The sequence below is a fragment of the Dreissena polymorpha genome, chromosome 5, assembly GCF_020536995.1.
Source record: "Dreissena polymorpha isolate Duluth1 chromosome 5, UMN_Dpol_1.0, whole genome shotgun sequence".
In the NCBI taxonomy this organism is placed as follows: Eukaryota; Metazoa; Mollusca; class Bivalvia; order Myida; family Dreissenidae; genus Dreissena; species Dreissena polymorpha.
The window spans coordinates 10,315,986-10,339,975 of NC_068359.1; the positions used below are offsets into that span (position 1 = coordinate 10,315,986).

A 23,990-nucleotide genomic window follows, 5' to 3' on the forward strand; every position below is an offset into this window, starting at 1 on the left:
CATGCGGCTGAAATGGGATCAATCATCTTGCCGTCAAAGAGAACATCGTTTTCTTATTGACGCAGGCAGCAATGTTAATTACTTAAGTTCCACTGACGTTTAACGGTTGCACAAGTGATGCATCTAAGGCCACGCCGACCGCACCCCAACTCCCACGACGGCCTGGCGTTGTTGCATAAAACTCTTTTTGGTGAATTGACCGCGTTGCATATACATGTACCGGTAAATGAATCGTACTTTAAATTCTAATCCACAGATTCTGCGCTGATAAGCCCCGAACACCGACCCACCCACACAACCTTTAATGGAGCGGATCAATGGTAAAAGGCATCTTTAACACTTGAGACTATTGTTTTGGTGTAATCTTTTTGAGACGGTGATCGAGCATACATAGGTGTTCACTATTAAAACAATCCCTGAAATATGATAAAGCTAGAGACCATAGTAAAAAAATTGCACTGAAAATGGCTACATTTCACTAGAAAACGGCCGGAATCAAAGAATGTGCAAAACAGTCGATTTTAATTTGTGGCAAGTTCTTTCTTGGTTTGTACATGACATATCTTAGTTATAGGAGGTTTTGGGGATTCCGATAATGACGTCACGTTTGCGCATGCTCAAAATTTGGCCGTCAAAACTGCGGCCATTCTGCTATTGTTTGCATTGATAAAGCGCATCGTGATAAGGTTAAAAACATATTCGCGACCCTTTTGAAGAACAAAAAATACTCAGAAATTGAAATAAATTCAGATTGAATTGAATCCAATGAACGAACACAAATAAGGACGAAAACAAACAACAAATTGATTGATTTTATGTAATCAACATACAGAAACTGATTTGAACCTATTTGTCCTTAAAAACTTACCTTGTTACAGATTAACTAAATCCTCTTGATAAATGTTAATGGCTTTTATTTAATTGTTCACACCAATTTTGACACTCTTTGTTTCAGCATTTTAACCCAGTGTTTAATTGCCCCTTTCTTTATCACAAACCAATTATCTCGATATGATCGGATACTGTCCAGACAATTACTAAGAAAACAGGGACCTATACTTGTATGACTCTGTATGGGGTCTCTGCATAAATCACATGTGTCTGGTCATGAAACACAATTTATGATACCTCCATGTCATCTCTCGACATAGTAAGTAAAAAACTTAACAGCTGCTTTAATAAAATATTTGAACATATTTAAAAATAGACATTTGTAAGATATGGATTAACAGCTAGGAACTATTAAGTATATATATTAGCCAGTTTAAACATAATAATAAAGTGTTTAATAACTATACATTTAAAATATTGTACACATTTACTGCTACACAATTAACGTATTTAACGGGTACCTGCAAATGTAAACTCTGCTATAATGTGTAAAGATCCTGCGTTACTGCAGTGTTCGAAACATCATCATGAAAACGAGCAATCGCGTTTGGTCATTATAGGGATATAAAATACTTGCGTTAAATAAATTAAATGTTTAGATTAATGGTATCATAAAATGCTAGATTTGTATCGCTCATTATCACGTCAGACGAGTTTTCAATATACGTGTACATGCAAAGACAGTTCAATTTGCAAAATATGCAGATGTTTTTTTCAATTCGAATGCTTAAACAGGACGACCTTTACTCTGATACAATGTAATTGGCCGCGATCAAGAAGTTGACGGCCAATCTATTTTTAGTAACGGAAAACCCCTCTTGTGACGTCACACAAAAACCTCCTATTGCTTTAATCGATTGAGCTTTGAATACCCTTTAAGAACATGCATGGTTATAGGGGTCTTTATGTGCAAAATGTTGCATTAATTTTCACTTAAAAATGTCGTTTTTAGATTGAATTATATAGGGAAAATATTTAGTATATTGTGACCTATATATACATATTCTCATGATCGACTCTCACTCTGTCCACACTATAATGCATTTATGATATACCTAAACGTCTTATCTTATACTGGTTGTCATTTTAGAGATTTAAATGTTGAATAGGACTATGTTGTATGTATTCGAGTGTCCCTCATAACAAAAAACTCCCGAGATGTTGGTCTTCACGTGGTGGTTGCGGCATGCACGACCCGGACACATGACATGAACGCTGCTTGTGGTGAATGTTAGCTTATCGCGAGTGAATTATTGTTTACCGACGGTTATATTGAATCGTGAACATTAATGTTTTAATTATAATAAAATGAGTGAGTCTAATACACCTTGATACAATCAGTATAAAACAACGGACACCCTTTTAACCGGATCGTGTGTAAACCGGATAAATTATTAAGAGAAATCGTAGACACTGTATACACGCGATAGCGCGCAATGCCTCCTGACAACATCGATCAAGTACAGTAGCTGGTACGAATATTCAGTATGCAGTCAAACGTGTTATTTTAGCCTTTTATTTGTAAGAATTGTTGATGGAGTGTAGCCCTTGACGTATCAGAAAAAATCCACGTTGTAAAACCCAGTAGAAAACAATTTCGGGTTAGATTTACAGTTACTCGCAACATTTGCTTAAGGTAATTGATATGTAGTATGCGTCTTATTGTATTTAGCGGCTTTACCAATGAGGGTCATAATTCTTATCAACTTTTTGATTGTCAATGGTGTGTTTGTGTTTAAAAGATAATTTAGTTATTAATGTATAAGATTTCGGATTACTCATAATTCGGATTCTTAACACTATACATATTATAATCTGGGACGAAACTATATGCTTTAATATTTTTTCTGCTTAAACGAAGTCTATTCTTAGCAAAAAATCCAATATAGGCGGAAAGTAGAAGCAGGCCTTTTTCTAGTTCTGGCTACCATAACTTTAAATGTCGCTTTTTATGATTTTTGACTGGAGCGACTTTATAGTTATGGACCAACCCCATTAAGAAAGTCAACCAGAAATTCCCGAAAAGTTGACAGTCAACAAAGACCTGTCCAAAACAGCTTTTAAATGCAGTTATGGGCCCAAATCAACCACTTGATCAGAAAGATTGACATTTTTCACATTTAACTGATATATTCTTTCACAAAATACTATCTTAAACATTTAAAATTTATCTTTTCTTCTCATATCGAGAAAAACAGCGATGTGACAGACTTTCTTGAAATACAGATCTCCCAAGATTTCATGGTCATATGACGTTATTTATATTTTTAGTAACATACCATGTGCTCAAGTGTTTTCAAATTCAGAATGACATTTCCTGGTATTTTAGATTACTCTGGCTTGACTTGTAAACAAATTGTAGTGTAAATACAAACTCAAAGTAAATATTAATTTAAACTTCCTGATTCACACTGAAATCAGTCGTTTAATCCACCAGACGAAAGTTGTTAATCACAAATAATAGATTTCAGAAAACAAAAGTAATGTTTACAATTTCAGCATAAAATGTCAAGGTCGATCCCAAAGTATCCAAATGAAAACTCTTCACGTGACAAAGGGACAATGGCGTAAAATTTGTGAATTTCAGACTGATGAGAGTTATTTTCATCTATTGTAAGATGCATTTGAACCTTAAAATATTCCCCGATGCAGTAATTTATATTCATTCACCAATATATGTAGAATGTTTCCAAGAAAATGAGCTTTCTTTGATTTATGGCGTGACATAAATATGTTACGACTCTGGTTGACCTTCAATACGGGGTTGGCTTCAGCGTACAGGTCTGTCAATTCTTTATAAACTGTACGCTGAAGTTTCTTTAGCTAGCCTTTTACTGTCTATTTTGGGAAAAAGTTCCTAGCAAAATTTGGATTTTTCGAGTAGCGAAATCTTCCAAATTCGGAATAATTTTCATCGACAAAAGCATTATTTGGGCAGGGAGTTTTCCAGTCATTTTGGATAAAATTCATATAAATTATGGTTATATATTTTGTAGGTTGTTTACAAAATAAAATTGAGGAATGGAGTCTAATAATCATAATCATAAGTCATAAGACACTTCTTTCCAAAAAAACAAAACAAAAAACCTTTTTTTTTTAATGGGATTTTTTTTTTGAGAATTGGGAAAAAATATGCATATTTGGCATTGGGAATGGGTCCGACTATCAGACCCGTGAGGCAGAAAAAGGCATGGGAAGGCTCCTCATCTTCTGAAGAACTACTGCTTTACACATGTTGAATATCAGTCAGCACTTTCTTTTGGAAATCAATGATGAAGGTGCAAAAGAGTCACTTGTTATTAAATCACTATCATTAAGTTTAACAATTGAAGGAGTTTCAATGGGAGGACTTGTACTCGTTGACGATGTTTGTATATTTAATGACACTTACTTAAAATAATCAACTGAAAGTTTTCGTTTGACTGCCAGGTTGTTGCATAGGAATCTTTTTCATGTCATATTTGAAATTGTGCAACATCTTTGTTTTCCATTTAGCCAAATCACAAAACGCTTGAATTTCATCGCCAATATAAAAAGGGCCTTATCAACACGGAGAATAATGCCGACGTTATCCAAATTGAAATATAGTCTAAAACCTGTACAAGACTGGATCAGACTACGCCTTGTTAAAAAGCGAAATAGCAGATGTCATTAGCGATTTTTCAAGATTGGGAATTTTTTAGCACATTTTGGGAAAAAAGTATCCTTTTTGCGATTGGGAATATAGCCAAATTTCAGCTATAAAATCGGGCCAAAAAACTTAATAAATACAACTTTAGTGCATGAAAAAAAGGAAGACAAAAAACTCATAAATGTCTGCTTAATTGGACAAAAAGTAGTTAGTGTTCTGTATTTGGCAAACTGACTATATATAAATCTACATTATTCATATATTGCATACATAACAATTGATGTATTGTTATTTCCCATTTCAGACCTTCAATCATTTTTCAGGTTAGATGTTTGCAAGTCGAACTCGGATGATAAAATGGAAATGCTCAAGGGCGGAAATGAGTAAATGGTGTAGACAGGTCTTTGTGCTTATTACAAGACAATTCAGCAGTAAAAAAAGCCAAGATGATATTTGGAGAGCTCATGATGGTACAGTCTTGGATAAGCAATACGAGGAAAAGAAGAAGACAGTAGAAGGCTTCATTGAATATTTGAAAGAGAATCGAAAAGAGGTTGGTGGTGTGTTACTCAATGCTGCATAACAAAAAATATAATGACAGTGAACTTAAGTTCTTTTTGTTTAGTATGAGGATAATTTATACCAATCATGAATAAATTATCTGATATTTCCAGGTATGTTTGGACATGTTATTATTATAATATTGTTATAGTATCAAAGTAAGTTACTTAAATGTGCAGGTCTTGATATTTGCATTTGTCTGCCCTTCCAGGAAAGTACATTAAAGTACATTATAGGTCTGGACATGTAAAAAAGGAACCTGCCACTAGTACTACTATGATGGGATAAGTGGAACAATAAATGTCTCCTTTTTGTGTTAAAAATTTTGTTTGAAATTTCCTTTCCAAAACTTAGACCCTTCTGTTGACATTTTAAGTGGGAATTCTGATATAATAGTTTTTGATAGGTTTTCAGAAAATAGTTTGTACAATGCATTTAACATTCTTTATTAATTTCAATTCATTCGTCCATTGGTTGTTTATATATAAACAATTATAATCATGACAGTGATTAACTTGTGTTCAATGGTAATACCCCTGTCCTTTTTTATCTTCAATTTCATTAAATCTTTGAATTAAAAAACATTTCACAGTTCACTTCACTGTTTACTTCCAACAAATGGCATATATTTGGGCTTATGAAAGTCTTTAACACATTAGTATCCCCAGTCAACCAGTATTGATTCATTACGTATGTAAAGGTTAGTATCTCCAGTCAACCAGTATTGATTCATTACGTATATAGAGGATAGTCAACCAGTATTGATTCATTGCGTATATAGAGGATAGTCGACCAGTATTGATTCATTACGTATATAGAGGATAGTTGTCAACCAGTATTGATTCATTACGTATATAGAGGATAGTTGGCAACCAGTATTGATTCATTATGTATATAGAGGATAGTCGACCAGTATTGATTTATTACGTATATAGAGGATAGTTGTCAACCAGTATTGATTCATTACGTATATAGAGGATAGTTGTCAACCAGTATTGATTCATTACGTATATAGAGGATAGTCGACCAGTATTGATTCATTACGTATATAAAGGTTAGTATCTCCAGTCAACCAGTATTGACTCATTATGTATATAGAGGATAGTCGACCAGTATTGATTCATTACGTATATAGAGGATAGTCGACCAGTATTGATTCATTACCTATATAGAGGATAGTCGACCAGTATTTATTCATTACGTATATAGAGGATAGTTGTCAACAGGTATTGATTCATTACCTATATAGAGGATAGTCGACCAATATTGATTCATTACGTATATAGAGGATAGTATCCCCAGTCAACCAGTATTGATTCATTACGTATATAGAGGATAGTCAACCAGTATTGATTCATTATGTATATAGAGGATAGTTGTCAACCAGTATTGATTCATTACCTATATAGAGGATAGTCAACCAGTATTGATTCATTACATATATAGAGGATAGTATCCCCAGTCAACCAGTATTCATTCATTATGTATATAGAGGATAGTCAACCAGTATTGATTCATTACGTATATAGAGGTTAGTTGTCAACCAGTATTGATTTATTACCTATATAGAGGATAGTCAACCAGTATTGATTCATTACGTATATAGAGGATAGTATCCCCAGTCAACCAGTATTGATTCATTACGTATATAGAGGATAGTCAACCAGTTTTGATTCATTACGTATATAGAGGTTAGTATCCCCAGTCAACCAGTATTGATTCATTACGTATATAGAGGTTAGTATCCCCAGTCAACCAGTATTGATTCATTACCTATATAGAGGTTAGTATCCCCAGTCATCCTGTATTGATTCATTACGTATATAGAGGATAGTATCCCCAGTCAACCAGTATTGATTCATTATGTATATAGAGGATAGTCAGCCAGTATTGATTCATTATGTATATAGAGGATAGTCAACCAGTATTGATTCATTACGTATATAGAGGATCAGGATAGCTGTTGGATTTGGTGAAATATTGATTTTTATTCATAAGTGATCATAGGAAATAATTTTTTATATTTTCTTTAGAATATATATTTTTTATGATCACAAGTGTATTAACATCGATATTACACCAAATCCACCAAAATTTCATTTTATTTTATGCTTACTTTTGATTAATTTTGTAGTTTTGATGAAATAATGCACGACCTTTAATCACTCACGCCTCCTCTTTTTTGAGATGCATTAATAAATGAGCCAATGCTTCTTCTGAAGTGGCGCTCAGGCCCAGATGTTTTGAAATTTAACAGATAATTTTACAGGGTGATTAGGTTTTATATGACTTTTCAACATATTTCGCATTATTTTTAAAAAATCGGCCAATGTAGTCAGTTTCAGAATTATAAATTCATCCAAAGATGTACAGAAAAATACAATCACAACCCATTTGGAAACGTGAGGACCTTTATAAGTTGTGGCATGGTAGAATTCGTAAAAGCAAATCAATGTATTTTGCCTGTGTGACTAGCAAATTCCCAGCCAATTAAATCGCTCATTACATCAAACGATTGCTTTGGACCTGTACAAGTAAATGCATACACAAAACATCGGCTTATAGTCGATCTAATAGATAAATTTGCATTTTTAAAAAAGAGATGGAGCCAAGAGGTGGTAATATTCTATGTTATAGTTTCTTTTATGTTTACAGGCCTTGCATTATTTTTTGTAAGTTTGCTACTTCAGCACATTTGAGTCGCGTGCGTTTTTAATTAGAAAAAAATAGTTGTCTAATAATGTCTTGATGGATTTAAATGCTTGTCTTTGTGAGATAAGAACATTTAATATGTCGTATACAAAAAAGTTAACGGAACAAGACCGAGCTATCTTTATTTTTGTATGCCCCCGGATCGAATGATCGGGGGTATATTGTTTTTGGCCTGTCTGTCATTGTATGTGTGTGTGTGTGTCACTGTGTGTGTCCCAAAACTTTAACCCAAACTTTAACATTGTTACATTTTGTAATAACTTTGCAATATTGATGATAGCAACTTGATATTTGGCATGCATGTGTATTTCATGAAGCTGCACATTTTGAGTGGTGAAAGGTCAAGGTCATGGTTATCCTTCAATGTCAAAGGTCAAAAAAACAGATCCAAGGGAAGTAATAAGCTTTAAAGGGAGATAATTATCTGTACCTGCCAAATGATAAAAAATAAATAAATCAAGCAAAGCAGCGCAGTAGGGGGGTTTGTGTTTCGTTGACCTTGGCCTTTTAGTAAATTAAGCATTTGGATTAAGGGACACAAATAATCGTTTCAAGAAGAAATATAATCTTATATTTATTTAGTGAATTATCATTCTGTATACAAATATTGCGGTCGATAAATTATTTTGATAATGTTGAACATTAAGTTATTGGTTTTATTGAGTATTACAAATTTTGGTTATATATTGTACAATATGTTTTATATGTTGGTGACTTCTTAATTGGTTTGATCACTTATATATTAAAAAAAATACATCTTATTTATTATAGGATGTGTTTATGTTATGTAAAGATTTTGGCCTTTGTATGTACATTGAAAAATAAATTGAATATAACAAATAACATTATCTATCAAATTTACGTCATGTGATAATGTCATTGCAATACGACTGTTAATTGATACATCCTGCATTTGCGTCACCTCCTATCATTAGTGCCACCTCCTAAGCATTGGCTCCATCTCTTTTGGAAAAATGCAGAAAAATATCTACTACGTCGGCAAGAAGACAATATTTTTGTGCATGCAGCATCTAATGTATGTTGTACACAATTGTTTGATGCCGTTAGGGATTTAATTGGGTAGAAATTTTCTCGTCACACAGGAAAAACTCATCGAAATGCTTTTTAAAACTCAGCCATGCCACAACTTATAAAGGTTTTCACGTTTTTGAATGGGTTGACATGGCGTACATTTTTGGATGAATTAATCTTCGCTGAATCGCACTATAATGCGCAATTTAAAAAAAGCGAAATACATTTTTTTTTTTAAACATCCGGACAAGAGCGCCACCTCGGAAGTTGCATTGGCTCATTTATTAATGAATCTCAAAACAGAGGTGGTGCACGTGATTAACGGCCGTGTAATGACGTTGAAGCATAATGAAAAAAATGCCATTTCATAGTAAAACTGTGAATATTATCAATGTTCATAGCTTATTTTCACTGTTCAAAACAGTGAATTATCAGTTTTAATGCAATTATTTTTCTCTATAAACCACCAAAAAGCGTAAAACAAATCACATTTATCATTAAGCGTAATGGCATGGCATCCGCAGGCATTAAATGATTATGGTAGTCATGATTACCTGATATATGGGATTATCAGGTAGTGGATAGTCAGAAAAAATAGTATTGTCCAGTGATCAATATGGTAGGGTAAATACATGATTATGTATTTGCACATCACATGATTTCATATCACATGAACACATCATGGCATTTATTAATATGTCAAACTTAGCACCCTCCGTTTATGGAGTACAAGTGTACAGTAAATGTGTAGTTTATTGTCAGTTGTTTTGCATGATTTGTTAAAAAGTTGCAATTGAAGATCAAAACCAGTATATTTTGGGTGAGGGTAATTTAAGGGCATTTTATTTAACAGTTTATTTATGTTAAGTCCTGATGTGTTGCTTTTTAAAGACCGTTAAATTAGCTTCAAATGACACAGTATTCTGCTGACACAGTATCCTGGTTTCTCAAGCAAGAGCGATGCTAGTTTCTCAGTTTTTACTTGAGAAAAACATCAGTCCTTGTATGAGTTGGATGAAGTGGTTTTAAGTACGTTAATGAGTTGGATGAAGTGATTTTAAGTACGTTTATGAGTCGGATGCAGTGGGTTTTAGAATGTTTATGAGTCGGATGCAGTGGGTTTTAGAATGTTTATGTGATTTTTGCAACTATATCAGGGTGATGCTGATGAACAATTATTTAAAAAAAAAGTATTCAACAATTGCTGTGACATTTACTTAACATGTTAAAGTATTCAACAATTGCTGTGACATTTACTTAACATGTTAAAGTATTCAACAATTGCTGTGACATTTACTTAACATGTTAAAGTATTCAACAATTGCTGTGACATTTACTTAACATGTTAAAGTATTCAACAATTGCTGTGACATTTACTTAACATGTTAAAGTATTCAACAATTGCTGTGACATTTACTTAACATGTTAAACATAAACTCAAAAAGCTGTTCAAAATCAATATAAACATTTCCTCAATTTTTAGGTACCAGATGAATTAACAACAGACGAGTGGCATCACATGTTAAAATCCTGTGACTCATTCCCTGAATACAGGGCATATCTGCGTAAATTATTCCAGAAACACAGAGACCAATCAACAGACACATCACAAATAAATGGACTGTATGGACTGCCAAACGAAAACCAGTATTATTTGTCAAAGTACATTCAAGGTGTGAACTCAGGGAGGCGGGTCATTATTGACTTGAATTATGACTACTGCGATCCCAATCATAATGGGCTTTTGACGCAATGTTTAATTATTGCAGATGTGAACATTCATCACAGACAGCCATTACACTTAAATTTTACAGGCCTCAGAAGAAACACACGGGTTTTCAATTTATTTAAATCAAATTCAGACTTTTTTACTAAGACAAGTGATTGTTTCGATGAAGATTTTCTGAGTATCTTTCATCCTCGTAAAAATCTGGTCTACCTGAGCCCTCATGGAAGGCCAATGCCAGATTATATGGGCGATGAAATTTTTGTGATAGGCGGACTGATTGACATGGATCCGAGCCAACGGCTCTCACAACGTCGGGCCAAAGAGCTGGGGATCCGATGTGCTTCCTTTCCTCAAACTAGGTGAGAATACTGGATGCAAAAACATCGCAGTGAACATTCCCTTCAACTGATTCTATGATGTAAATAATATAGAAAAAAAAAAGTTTCTTAATAAGGCAAAAACCATTGTCAGATTTGCCAAACAAATTGAGCAAATGTTTTTCAGATTTGCTGCTCCTAAAATTCGTTAAGTAAAATAAATATGTAATTATTTTCGACAGCATGGTACAATTGGTCCACATCTTTATATTTTATGACAAAGACTCTTTATTTCCCGTTAAGGAGATACAAAACGGAAGCATTTAAAAAGCTGAATAGGTTTGGCATAAATGTTCAACAAATGTGTACAAAAAAATAACTTGAATGATTCTGCGCCTTAAAGGGGCCTTTTCACAGATTTTGGCATTTTTTAACTTATTCATTAAATGCTTTATATCGATAAATGTAAACATTGGATCGTAAAAGCTCCAGTAAAAAATCAAGAATAAAATTAAAAAAAGGAAAAGAACATTGCCCGGACCAGGTTTCGAACCAGTGATGCCTGGAGTCCTGCCAGAGTCCTGAAGTAAAAACGCTTTAGCCTACTGAGCTATTCCGCCGAGTACACATGCTGTTCGTATTTTATACCTTATATAAGCAATCTTCGTAGTTTCACAAAATTTAACGACAAAAACAGAACTCTCCAAATTATTCAATCGTTTCGCGTTGCAACGCTTTATAATTTTTAGGTTTTAAAATCGTCAAAAGATGCATATATAGGCTCTATTAGACCATGGTAAATGTTCAGTATTACTGTTTCCTCACAAATATCATAACTAAAACGAAAATTTGCGAATCTGAAACAACTTTTTTTCAATTTTGTCAATTTACCAAAGCGTGAAAAGATCCCTTTAAATCGCATCTGATTATATTGAAACTGTAATAAAAATAGTTTTATTTTTATTGCCCTTGCTCCAATGTTCAGGCCAAAATCTGTTTAACAACTGATCAATTTTTGGGACTCCCATGTTTAGACCAAAATCTGTTTAACAACTGATCAATTTTTGGGACTCCCATGTTTAGACCAAAATCTGTTTAACAACTGATCAATTTTTGGGACTCCAATGTTAAGGCCAAATTCTATTTAACAACTGATCAATTTGTGGGACTCCAATGTTAAGGCCAAATTCTATTTAACAACTGATCAATTTGTGGGGCTCCAATGTTTAGGCAAAATTCTGTTTAACAACTGATCAATTTGTGGGACTCCAATGATTAGGCCAAATTCTGTTGAACAACTGATCAATTTCTGGGACTCCCATGTTAAGGCCAAATTCTGTTTTAACAAGTGATCAATTTCTGGAACTCCCATGTTAAGGCCATATTCTGTTAAACAACTGATCAATTTCTGGGACTTCCATCTTAAGGTCAAATTCTGTTTAACAACTGATGTTGTTGTGGGACTCCCATGTTAAGGCCAAAATCTGTTTAACAACTGATCATTTTCTGGGACTATCATGTTTAGACCAAATTCTGTTTAACAACTGATCATTTTCTGGGACTCCCATGTTAAGGCCAAATTCTGTTTAACAAGTGATCATTTTCTGGGACTCCCATGTTTAGACCAAAATCTGTTGAACGACTGATCAATTTGTGGGACTCCAATGTTTAGGCCAAATTCGGTTGAACAACTGATTAATTTGTGGGACTCCAATGTTCAGGCCAAATTCTGTTTAACAGCTGTTCAATTGTTGGGACTCACATGTTTTGGCCAAATTCTGTTGAACAACTGATCAATTTGTTGGACACCCATGTTAAGGCCAAATTCTGTTTAACAATTGATCAATTTCTGGGACTCCCTTGTTTAGGTCAAATTCTGTTGAACAACTGATCAATTTGTTGGACTCCCATGTTTAGGCCAAGTTCTGTTTAACAACTGATCAATTTGTTGGACTCCCATGTTTAGACCAAATTCTGTTTAACAACTGATCAATTTGTTGGACTCCCATGTTTAGGCAAAATTCTGTTGAACAATTGATCAATTTCTGGGACTCCCATGTTTAGGCCAAATTCTGTTGAACAACTGATCAATTTCTAGGACTCCAATGTTTAGGCAAAATTCTGTTTAACAACTGATCAATTTGTTAGACTCCAATGTTTAGGCCAAATTCTGTTTAACAACTGATCAATTTGTTGGAATACAATGTTTAGGCAAAATTCTGTTTAACAACTGATCAATTTGTTGGACTCCAATGTTTAGGCCAAATTCTGTTGAACAATTGATCAATTTCTGGGACTCCCATGTTTAGGCCAAATTCTGTTGAACAACTGATCAATTTCTGGGACTCCGATGTTTAGGCAAAATTCTGTTTAACAAGTGATCAATTTCTGGGACTCCTATGTTAAGGCCAAATTCTGTTGAACAACTGATTGATTTGTGGGACTCCCATGTTTAGACCAAATTCTGGTTAACAACTGATCACTTTCTGGGACTCCCATCTTAAGGCCAAATTTTGTTGAAAAACTGATCAATTTCTTGGACTCCCATGTTTAGGCAAAATTATGTTGAATAATTGATCGATTTGTTGTGGCCATAGCCTTAAACTTTGGATGGAGTCGAGTTAAAATATATGTACATTATAAGATTTGCCTTTCAGTATTTAATCTTGAAATTGTTGTATTGTTTCATTGTTAAAACTAACTAATTATCAGTGTGTTGTCTAAAAGAGCTACAGAAAAGCGATTATCATTATTGTAACTAACCCATTTATGCCTAGTGGACTCTTCCATCCTTCTAAATTGGATCAATTTATTTCCAAAACTAGGGATGTCTAGTATATTTATTTCTATATTTAGAATATTTCTTACAGAAATTCCTTTAAGCAAACAGCACAGACCCTCATCTGGGTCTACGCTGTTTGCCAAGGCCTTTTTTCTAGACGCTAGGCATAAATGGGTTAATAAATCATAAAAGATCCTGCTTGCTATTTTCCAGATTCCATGGTCGACAAATTACTCTTAAGATGCAGTCTGTGTTTAGGGTCCTCCTTGATTTGAACTTGGGACTGACCTGGCAGGAGGCCCTGTCCAAATACATCTCAGAAGTCAGACAACGAAAAGCAGGAGAACCACAGGAGCCGTTTGTAATTACTGTGTAACAAAGCATGAACCTGAAAAAGGGAATGAGTGGAAAGAAGTTATTTGAAGAAAGCAATGCAAGTGAATATGACAGGCTTGTAAGGAACATAAAGAATTTTGACGATTTTTGAAAAATATAAAAAATGAAAGACTTTACAGCTTGATACATGCTGTTATATAAAACCACTGCTCACCAAGCATACATGCTGTTATATAAAACCACTGCTCACCAAGCAGTATTCTTTTTATGAAAAATACATTAAAATATGTTTATGATGGGAAGATCTTGGAACGAATAGAATGTATACTTTACTGTACGCTTGGCATGGAACGTACTGTACTTTATCGATTTAGTCCATAGGTATTACACACTGTCGTTTGCATAGAAACAATACAAAATATGTATTATTAGTGTGATTTTATTAGTTTTTGGTACCAGGTATTTTGGTCGATTAGATGTCCTTTAAAACTATTTCTGCAGCACTAACTTTCTTATTGTTTAAGTGGACTTCGACTATAGACCGTTCCAGAATTTAGTCATTACCCAATTATCTCCCCCGAATACTCTCCGCTTCCGCCATTACACTGCTGCTAACCACCGGTAATATATATAAGAGAGCACCGATTATTCAACGGATGAATTTCTTTCTCAATTCACGGAGTGTATATTGACAGGAGATCAATCGAGTATTTGACCCTTACTTTAGTAAATTCAATCTTATGCAAAAACTATTCATCCGATTTTATTGGTTTATACGTTATCTTGTTGCTTATTAATTCCTCTTTCAAAAAAATATAACTTTTAGTATATTCCTGTTGTTATTAATGGATTTATAGCGAGTTAAACACAAGAAATACAAATTTTATGTTTTACCACCGCGCGTTTTAACGTGTCGTGGCTATCGATCTTTTACGATTAGCGTACAGCGAAGCGCCGAGGTTATACATTTTGATGTACCCACTCACGTCTTTTGTTAAATTATAGTTTCATTTCTCGGCCGATTTTGACAAATTATATATCATTAGAAAGCTTACGTTACGCAGTAAACAGATATATCAATATATATTAAGTTTTTCTTCTGATTTCGACAGCCCGGCGAGTTATAACTTTAACTTTTGCAAATATCATACCGTTTTGGAGTTTTAGAATCTAGATTTACGGTTGACATGTTCGTACTTAATACCAATTTGTAGCGTTTATATTTGGAGTTCAGTTTTAAAAATTACATCTTGCTTAGGAGAAAAGAATTCTGTATACGATAGAAAAAATTTTTGTTTAAAAACCAAAGTAATTAAGGAATGAAGGCGGGAAAATGTAGCGCGCGTTCCTAACGCACTGAACTGATGCTACGGTCTTGGCGATTATGCTTTTGTTTAGAAATCGGCCATTGAATTTCTTTTGCCATCTTATTATATTTTTTATGGAATATATTGTAGTATTTTGTTCACAAAACATATCAATAAAGCTTATTATAAATGAATCTTAATAAATTAACGATTTCAGCTCTTGTTTATAACACAGAAAGGTTGTAAAATTTATGATGAAACAGCGTATATAGCGGACCCTCTCGATATTATTCGGCTTTGCATGCATACTTGAAATAAAATGGGTGTCAAAAACATTCATCGTTTGCTGTTTATTATCAACAAGGTAATTATGTATAATTATTTGAAATGTTATTTACCTTAAATTATCAATTTATTAAAGATTCTTGAAAATCACGGTCCGTGTTACGCGGGTCATTTCGTATTTTGACATCAGGGCATCATGTCCAACTATTGAAAATCAGATTTTTTCACCGGGACGATGACGGCTTGGATTTAGACAGGCAGACAGATAGTTTATTCAGACTTAAACAACAGTACATCGTCTTCAACTCAAATATATAAATTATTTTTAGACGAATTGTTAGGTGATTACACATATAGCAGTGATGATTCTGAGAATGTTGCCATGTTTCTTATCCGTGTATTCTAGAGTCCATGGTTTGAGCATTTTTATCGCGGTGTTCAAAAAAAGATATCTCAATAATCTTGTTTATTGATAGATCTGTGGTTTTATTGCCCCTGTGTTCAGCACAAACCAATTATCTCGTTATGATCAGATACTGTGCCGACCAATACTAAATAACACTATGGTGTCATACGCCACAGCAGGGACCTATACTTGTATATTGGTCCCTAACCACAGGTGGCAATGTCTGGTCAGATTACACTTTTTATGATACCTCCATGTCTTCTCGTGGTATTAGTGGTCATTTCTTGGAGTAATGTAACGCCCAATACTCAATTTTGCGTTTATGAGATATGTAGCGTATTGAAAACATTTATAGTCATCTGCCCATACAGATTGCCATAAACTAAATACTGTATAGATGTCAGCCAGCTAAATCACAATAATTATAAGTGCTTAATACCTATACATGTACATTTTAAACATTTAAAAAATCTAATACTTAACATTTGACGTATTTAGCGGGTACCGGTAAAAAAACTCCGTCATTTCGTAGTCCTATAAAGAGTGTATGAATAATCTTTCCGAAAAATACAAATAATACAGTGTTTTAATTTAGAATTCTATATATTTATAACTCTGTTAACTTATAAAGATATTTCAATATACATGCATAGACAGTTGACCGTGATTTTCAAGAATCTTTAAATAATTTTAATTAATTTATAATTTATGGTTAATAACCTTTCATATAATTTTACATAATTACCTTTTTGATAATAAACAACAAACGATGAATGTTTTGACACCCATTATATTTGAAGTATGCAAAGCCGAAAAATATCAAGAGGGTCCGCTATACATTTGTATACGCTGTTTCATCATAAAATTAACACCCTTTCTGTGTTATAATCACGAGCTGAAATCGTAAATTTATTAAGCTTCATTAATACTTAGCTTTATGGATATGTCTCTAGAACAAAATATTTCAATATATTTCATAAAAAATATAATAATCATGGCAAAGGAAATTCAATGGCCGGTATCTAAACAAAAGCATAATCGCCAAGACCGTAGCATCAGTTCAGAGCGTTAGGAACGCGCGCTACATTTTCCCGCCTTCATTCCTTAATTACTTTAGTTTTTAAACAATTTTTTTTTCTATCGTATACAGAATTCTATTCTCCTAAGCAAGATGTTATTTTTAAAACTGAACTCCAAATATAAACGCTACAAATCGGTATAAAGTACGAACATGTCAACCGTAAATCTAGATTCTAAAACTCCAAAACGGTATGTTATTTGCAAAAGTTAAAGTTATAACTCGCCGGGCTGCCGAAATCAGAAGAAAAACTCAATATATAATGATATATCTGAAAACTACGTTACGTTAGCTTTCTAATGATATATAATTTGTCAAAATCGGCCTAGAAATGAAACTATAATTTAACAAAATACGTGAGTGAGTACATCAAATTTATAACCTCGGCGCTTCGATAAAAGATCGATAGTTACGACACGGTCACGTGACTTAGACACGACAAGATATTTGGCGTAACGGTCCCGTTTCTTATCCGTGTAATCTAGAATCCGTGCTCAATTCTAAGGCCGGAATACCCTTAGGCCGACATGACATTACCTTGGTTGTATGAAATAAAGTTTTTCTGCCAGGGGAGATGTTACGCTAGTGTTATGACAGAAAAATGTTTGAAAAAAAACATGCATTTTTAGGTATTTGTCTAGGAAAACTAACACATTGACACATTAAAAAAGCATTAAATTAAATTAAATGCAATATTTTTCATTGATTATTTGCATCAATCTTAAAATCGTGTAAGCCTTTGCATTCCAGTGTTTAATTGCCCCTTTGTTCTGCATAATCCGATTATCTCGTTTTGATCAGATATTGTCCAGACTTAACTAACAACATGGTGTCATAAACCACACTGGGTGGCAGATGACAGTCTGGTCATTAAACACAATTGATGATGCCACCATGTCTCCTCTTTCTGGTAGTATTTAGCAGTCATTTGGTTGGATAATTTACCCCCGACATACTTAACAGTTGCGTACATTAGATATGTTACATATTGTTCAAATTAAAAGTTATGTTCAATATAGAATATCAGAAATTGTACACCGTAAAGATACTAGCCCGTTTAATTTATGAAAAATAAAGTATTTGACAATTATAAAATTTACGTTAAAATATTTAACGTATTTAGCGGGTATCGGTTAATTAAAACTACGTCATTCCGTATGAGATTTAATGTTACGGCATGCCCGAACGACATCATAAAAACAAGTAATTACATTTGACACCAACAGAGGTAAAAAATAGTATATAAATATATTGGTGTTAAATTGTCAGATCTTTGTCACTCATGCTCACTAGTAACGAGCTTTCAATATACATGAGAACACCGTTCAATTTGCATAATGCCATCAAATTAAAATTACATGTAAATACCGTCATGCACTTCGCTTTTAATAGGCCTTTGTAGTACGTTTATTTTCAATGCAACCCTTACACTTTCTATCACTCATTTGTTTATCACATAGCGTACTCATGCCATTGATAATTATATTTTTATAATTAGATGTATTACTATTGTAATTTATTGAAGCTTTTCTGCAAAAAAACAATACGGTTTATGCATAGAGCTCTTTGTTGTGTGAAATTGTCGATCTTTCAGTCTTCAGATAATCTTTACTTTGCTGCTAATGCCGCGTTTTTTTTAAAGATGCAAATAAATGTATTAATAAATTCGTTTTGCACTAAATAATATATTTTTGAAATATTATTTAGGTGTTTTTTCGGAGTTTTTTTCGATTAATTGACTAAACACGTGTCGTTATCCATATGTTTTGCGTTACTGCAAAGACCTATAAAATACATTTTGTTAGTATTTTTAGCTGTATAGCTGTTAAATGATTTCAAGATGAAAATCTATTCAACTAGATATATTCACATTCTCTTCATATTCCGTATAATCACATAAAGATCGTCAAGATCAATATCACTCTCTCATGATAAAAAGTTCGTTTTTTTACGTGACATAATTCCAGCTCACAAAATCCAAACAACATTTTTTTATCTCTGATTTCAATTAGAACAAGACAAATAATGGAAGGCGTATCAAAAATATGATACCTAATATAATATGTTATGATCTTAGAATATAGAGTTTTACCTATTAAGACCAATTACAAACAATTAGCGGTAATTAATTTCGCGATAATCTTTAATAAGTATAATTAATTAAAATATAATCTGCTTGATGTTGCGGCTATTAAAATCAACACAACAATACATACGTGAATTGCTTGTAACAAGTTAAAAGTATAATCAAAGTCTAATCAAAGAAATAATATGAGCGACTGAACCGGCAAATTTTCGCCGATGATTACCACTTTGCCACTTGATTACACACACACAAACAAATACACGAAAGCATTTTAAACATTTTATTTGTAACAATCAATCTCAACTTCAAACAATCATTTTAAAAACAAAAATGTGATAATCGCCTGAAAGTAATTAAGTAATTTATTTATCCAACATCGGCGAAGCGGGTATTCTCTACGTCTTTGGCTTTTAGAATCGCAGACTCGCACAAGTTAGCAGAAGTGTAATGATGGACAGTCACGTGACTGACAATATGGCGGCGGTCAATTTATCCAAAGTCTTTGATTTATCGATTCTGTAACGGTCTATAGACCATTATTTTATCTTCAATTTTATTTATAATTTCTAAGTTGAGTTGGTATTTTATGCACTAGTAACACAGATATATACAGGTTGGGAAACAAAGTTATTAATTTTTAAACTAGTTTGTATTTAAAGAGCTTGTTAAAACATTGACTGGTAGTGTCTTTAAGGTCATAATATACTATATTAGTTTCATTATATAATTCAATGTAAAAGCGACAACTTTAAGCGAAAATAAATGCAACATTTTGCACATATAGACCGCCATAACCATATCTTTTCTTAAAGGCCATTCTAAGCGTAATCGATTTATGCAATAAAAAAGATTTGTCATGTTCAAACCAAGAAAGAACTTGACACGAATCAAAATCGACTGTTTTTGCAACTTTTTTCGACTGAGTCTTAGTGGAATGTAACCTTTGTCAATGCAATCCGTTACTATAGTCTTTAAGTTTATCATATTTCAAGGATTCATTAGTGAACATGCCCTTGAAGGCAGACATACACATGTATTTATTTACTTATTTAGATCTGAGTTACCCAAAATGTTAAAGATGTTGTTATCACACTGATCATTTTGCGTTTAGAGTGTCAAACTTATTCAAGTTATTGTTGAATAAATTAGATATCTGTTTAATCAGGTTTGTCGTTTCTGGTTATAAATCGTGGAACGTATTCACTTAAAAACCTGAAATAAGCCTTTACTGAATATTTTCAGGCAACGTAATGGGTCAGATTAGCTCGATTGGTCATTGACGGCTCGGGTACTACTTAAATGTACTCCGGGTACTCTAAAGTATACTTTAATGTACCCCGGATGCGGAAAATATGCTAAACGTACCCGGGAATTCTAACGCTAAATTGGTCGTTTTCGGCTTTTTTTCAAATTAATTATGTGCATATTTATGTCAATATAATGTGAAATGGCCTCAAGATTATCGAAACTCCTGGGTACATTTAAGAAGTACCCGAGCCGACAATGACCAATCGAGCGTCAGTTTAATTGCATTGCACGTAACTGTTGCGTAACATTCATATAGGTAAACCAGGCACGGATTTCCAGAATTCCAAAGCTGCATAATCATCTGCCCAAGATATACGTTGAGATACGTTGGATTATTGCGATATTTTGATATAAACATGCGGATTGCTACACGGGTATTTAACGAAATTATCGCGATGTTGTGCGTAGTTTTGCTGTTGCGATGTAAATAAAATACATACCGATATCTACCGATAAGGCGAAAAACACAATGTTATATATTTCAACTTACTTACTCCAAACAATATGGTAGGTTATGTACGTATACGTAATATCAAATTATTAATAAAAGGTAAATTACTGCGTGACAATTTATGTTGGAGCGGAACAACCTCAAATTATCGCTTGTCCACCCAATTGGGATAGTACATATGAAGTATCGAATGATTAGTGTCCAAGATCAAACTCAGAAGGGGTTTATTATTTAAAGGTCGATAACTCCCTGAAAAATCAGTAGAACGGAACGACTTGACAATATGCGCATGTCCATCCTTAATGGAAAGTGCAAAGAAACTTTTTTACCAATGTTGGATCATTAAAAACTGAAATATCGCGCGGAAACAAAAAATATAAAGGATATTTTTTATAATGAAAGAGCGATAACTCACGAAAAATCATTTGACCGGAAAGACCTACGAAAGAAAGACATGTCAACTTCATATGGATGCTATATATTTATTTTCATCATATCCAAATCATAAGAGATCTCGCGCAGAAACGAAAAGTGACTCCTTGATAATCAAAGGGCAGTCACTCGCCGAAAAACATTGAACCGGAACGACATGACAAAGATGGTGATGTCCCCTTTAGGGATGCTGCATATCAAGTGTCATCACATTCGGATCATTTGTGTCTGAGATCTCGCCCGGCAACGAAAAATGAAATATAAAGTATGAAAGGACAATAACTTCCTGATAAATCATTCGACCGGAACGACGCGACCAGATTGTGCATTTCCACCCAACGGAGATGCTGCATATCATACGGAATACCGTTAGGGTCATTGTGGTTACACATTAAAATCCAGAGGGCAAGAATGCGAGAACGCGAGTGTACGATGACGAGAATGCAACAATACGATGACGACAGTGCGACAATACGATAGCGAGAACACGAATGCGCCATCGTATTGTCTCACTGTCGTCATCGTATTGTCGCATTCTCTTCATCGTACTCTCGCAAAGTCGCCATCGTACTATCGCACTGTCGCCATCGTATTGTCGCACTGTCGTCATCGCACCGTCGCATTGTCGTCATTTTACTATCGCGTTCTCGCATTCTCGTCATCGCGCGCGTTCTCGCATTTTCGCCATCGTATTGTCGCACTGTTGTCATCGTACTCTCGCGTTCTCGCACTCTGGATTTAATGTGTAACCACAATGCCCCAAATGGTATTCCGTAATATCGGGTTTCATCAAATTTGGGTCTTCAGTATCTGAGATCTCGAGCGGAAACGAAAAGTGCGACGGACAGCCTGGCAGGAAGTACGGATATCGAGTAGGACAGAAAAGATTAACGGGAAAATTCGCTCACACTAAATTCCATCTACATTAGAATTCGGTGGACGGACAATGCGGCGACTATATACCGGTACTCAGCCTGTCGGGGAGCATACTAAGACGGTGTGTGAATTATTAGTAAAAACACTACTCGGATTTCGGGGGAAACTCTATTTCATTCGGTTTTTAAATAACTGTTAGTTAATTTTTCGAAATTTGTTTGATCCGTTGATCTAAGAGAAAACACATAATTATTTGTTTGATAACCGCCAACATATATTATGTTACATTCAGAACATTTTGAACAAACGAGGTCAAATATATTAATCTAAAAAAATAGTTAAGCTAAATTAATTTGCTATTTTTAGCTTAAATGAAAAGTTTATTATTATACAAATGAATATTCAATAAATTTTAAACATCAACCATAAATGAGTACCTCTTAACTAATTGCGTTATTCTTCCGTATGAAAATGTCCTTTTCGCATACCGGTACGTCCACTTACATGTTCACTCGGCTAAAACACTGATGGTCAGGGAAAAGAGTTAATTCTTTATATATTTGTCACCATAATTAAGGATGTTTGAGACGAGAAACAGCGAATCACGTCTTCATTTGTAATATATTTTAACACTACGACGTTATTTGAATTGCTTCCATTCCGGATTTACGTGCATAGACCTACTTTCGTTCTACGGCAATTGTTGATTCAGCACATTATACGTATTTGCGGAAGTCAATCTATCAATAACAATTACCAAAATACGTCATACATCTGATGAAATCAAAGGGCATTTTAATCGTTCTTATATCTCGCAGCAACACTCAACTGTACTACTTCCTTGATCGTTCTATCTATCCGTACAATCCGGAATTTGCGAATTAAAACATATGTTTTATTGGTACGCACCGTTAGATGGGTTTGAACGAACCGTGCTTATCAGAATATGCGCAATATCTTATAAAACACATGAGCTCTCATTATCGAAACTTGTATTGAATTCCAACATGAATCCGTATGAAATATTATAGAAGTGCACATTTGCTGTTAACTACTGCTATTTAGTTTAGCTATAGCCTTAATATGATCAAATAACTAACGTGTCGCTTTTTGTGTGTATATTAAACCCCATTCTTTTTCCTATTTGCTAAATTTGAATTGTTTATATTGTATTCATGCTTTTTTTTCTTTCAATCTTCCTTTCATTTAATTTAAATTGTGCACGACACTTATGTAGTCCACATTCGCGTGACCAACTGCGAGACAAAAACATACCAACTTTTATTAAGATTGTTTTTTAAATCAAACCATTGTCATTGATTAATTGTTGGTTATATTTGTTTTTAGCAAAACTGACAAAAGGCACGTCGACAACGTTCCAATCCAAATGTCAAGTATGCAGTTCTATTTGTTATTAATTATAATGAGAGCGCACTTGACCTTTGTCTTCGGCTTTGATATTGAGACACACGCATTACGATAAACATGTCTTCTAAACAGAGTCAGTCATATTTTAAATTGCTATTTGAGTGATGAAGTTCCAGACTCCATACGCTGTACACTGCCCAACTCTCTTATCATAGACCTATACGCATGAACATAATCCATGAGTAGAGTTAACATACGCGACATACAAGGCATACGTAGTTAAATGATATATTTTTAAAATGCTAAATGAATGATAAATTTTGGAGTCTGCACCAGCTATTTTAATGTTGGACCCGCCAAAATTTGAAAATATGTAACATCCCAATTGTGCCATCAGTCCGT

General features: G+C 33.9%; 2 protein-coding genes across 3 annotated transcripts in view; one reads left to right on the forward strand and one right to left on the reverse strand.

The window, feature by feature from the left end:
• The window catches only part of LOC127880979 (uncharacterized), a 37,621-nt gene extending 14,383 nt beyond the window's left edge, over positions 1-23,238 (reverse strand). The window contains exon 1 of the mRNA XM_052428534.1: positions 22,658-23,238. The gene's annotated coding sequence lies outside the window, so the exon portion shown is untranslated. The remainder of the gene's footprint in view (positions 1-22,657) is intronic.
• LOC127880986 (mitochondrial ribonuclease P protein 1 homolog) lies at positions 2,428-14,422 on the forward strand. Of its 2 annotated transcripts, none has more exons than XM_052428544.1 (4): positions 2,428-2,527; positions 4,827-5,075; positions 10,311-10,915; positions 13,869-14,422. In XM_052428544.1, exons 2-4 carry the CDS (start codon positions 4,851-4,853, stop codon positions 14,029-14,031), a joined length of 993 nt encoding a protein of 330 aa, XP_052284504.1. In that variant the 5' UTR covers positions 2,428-2,527; positions 4,827-4,850; the 3' UTR covers positions 14,032-14,422. The 2 variants fall into 2 exon arrangements, with proteins under 2 accessions (XP_052284504.1, XP_052284505.1); XM_052428545.1 differs by having other exon boundaries at positions 2,450-2,527; positions 4,846-5,075.
• Positions 23,239-23,990: the final 752 nt, after the last annotated feature.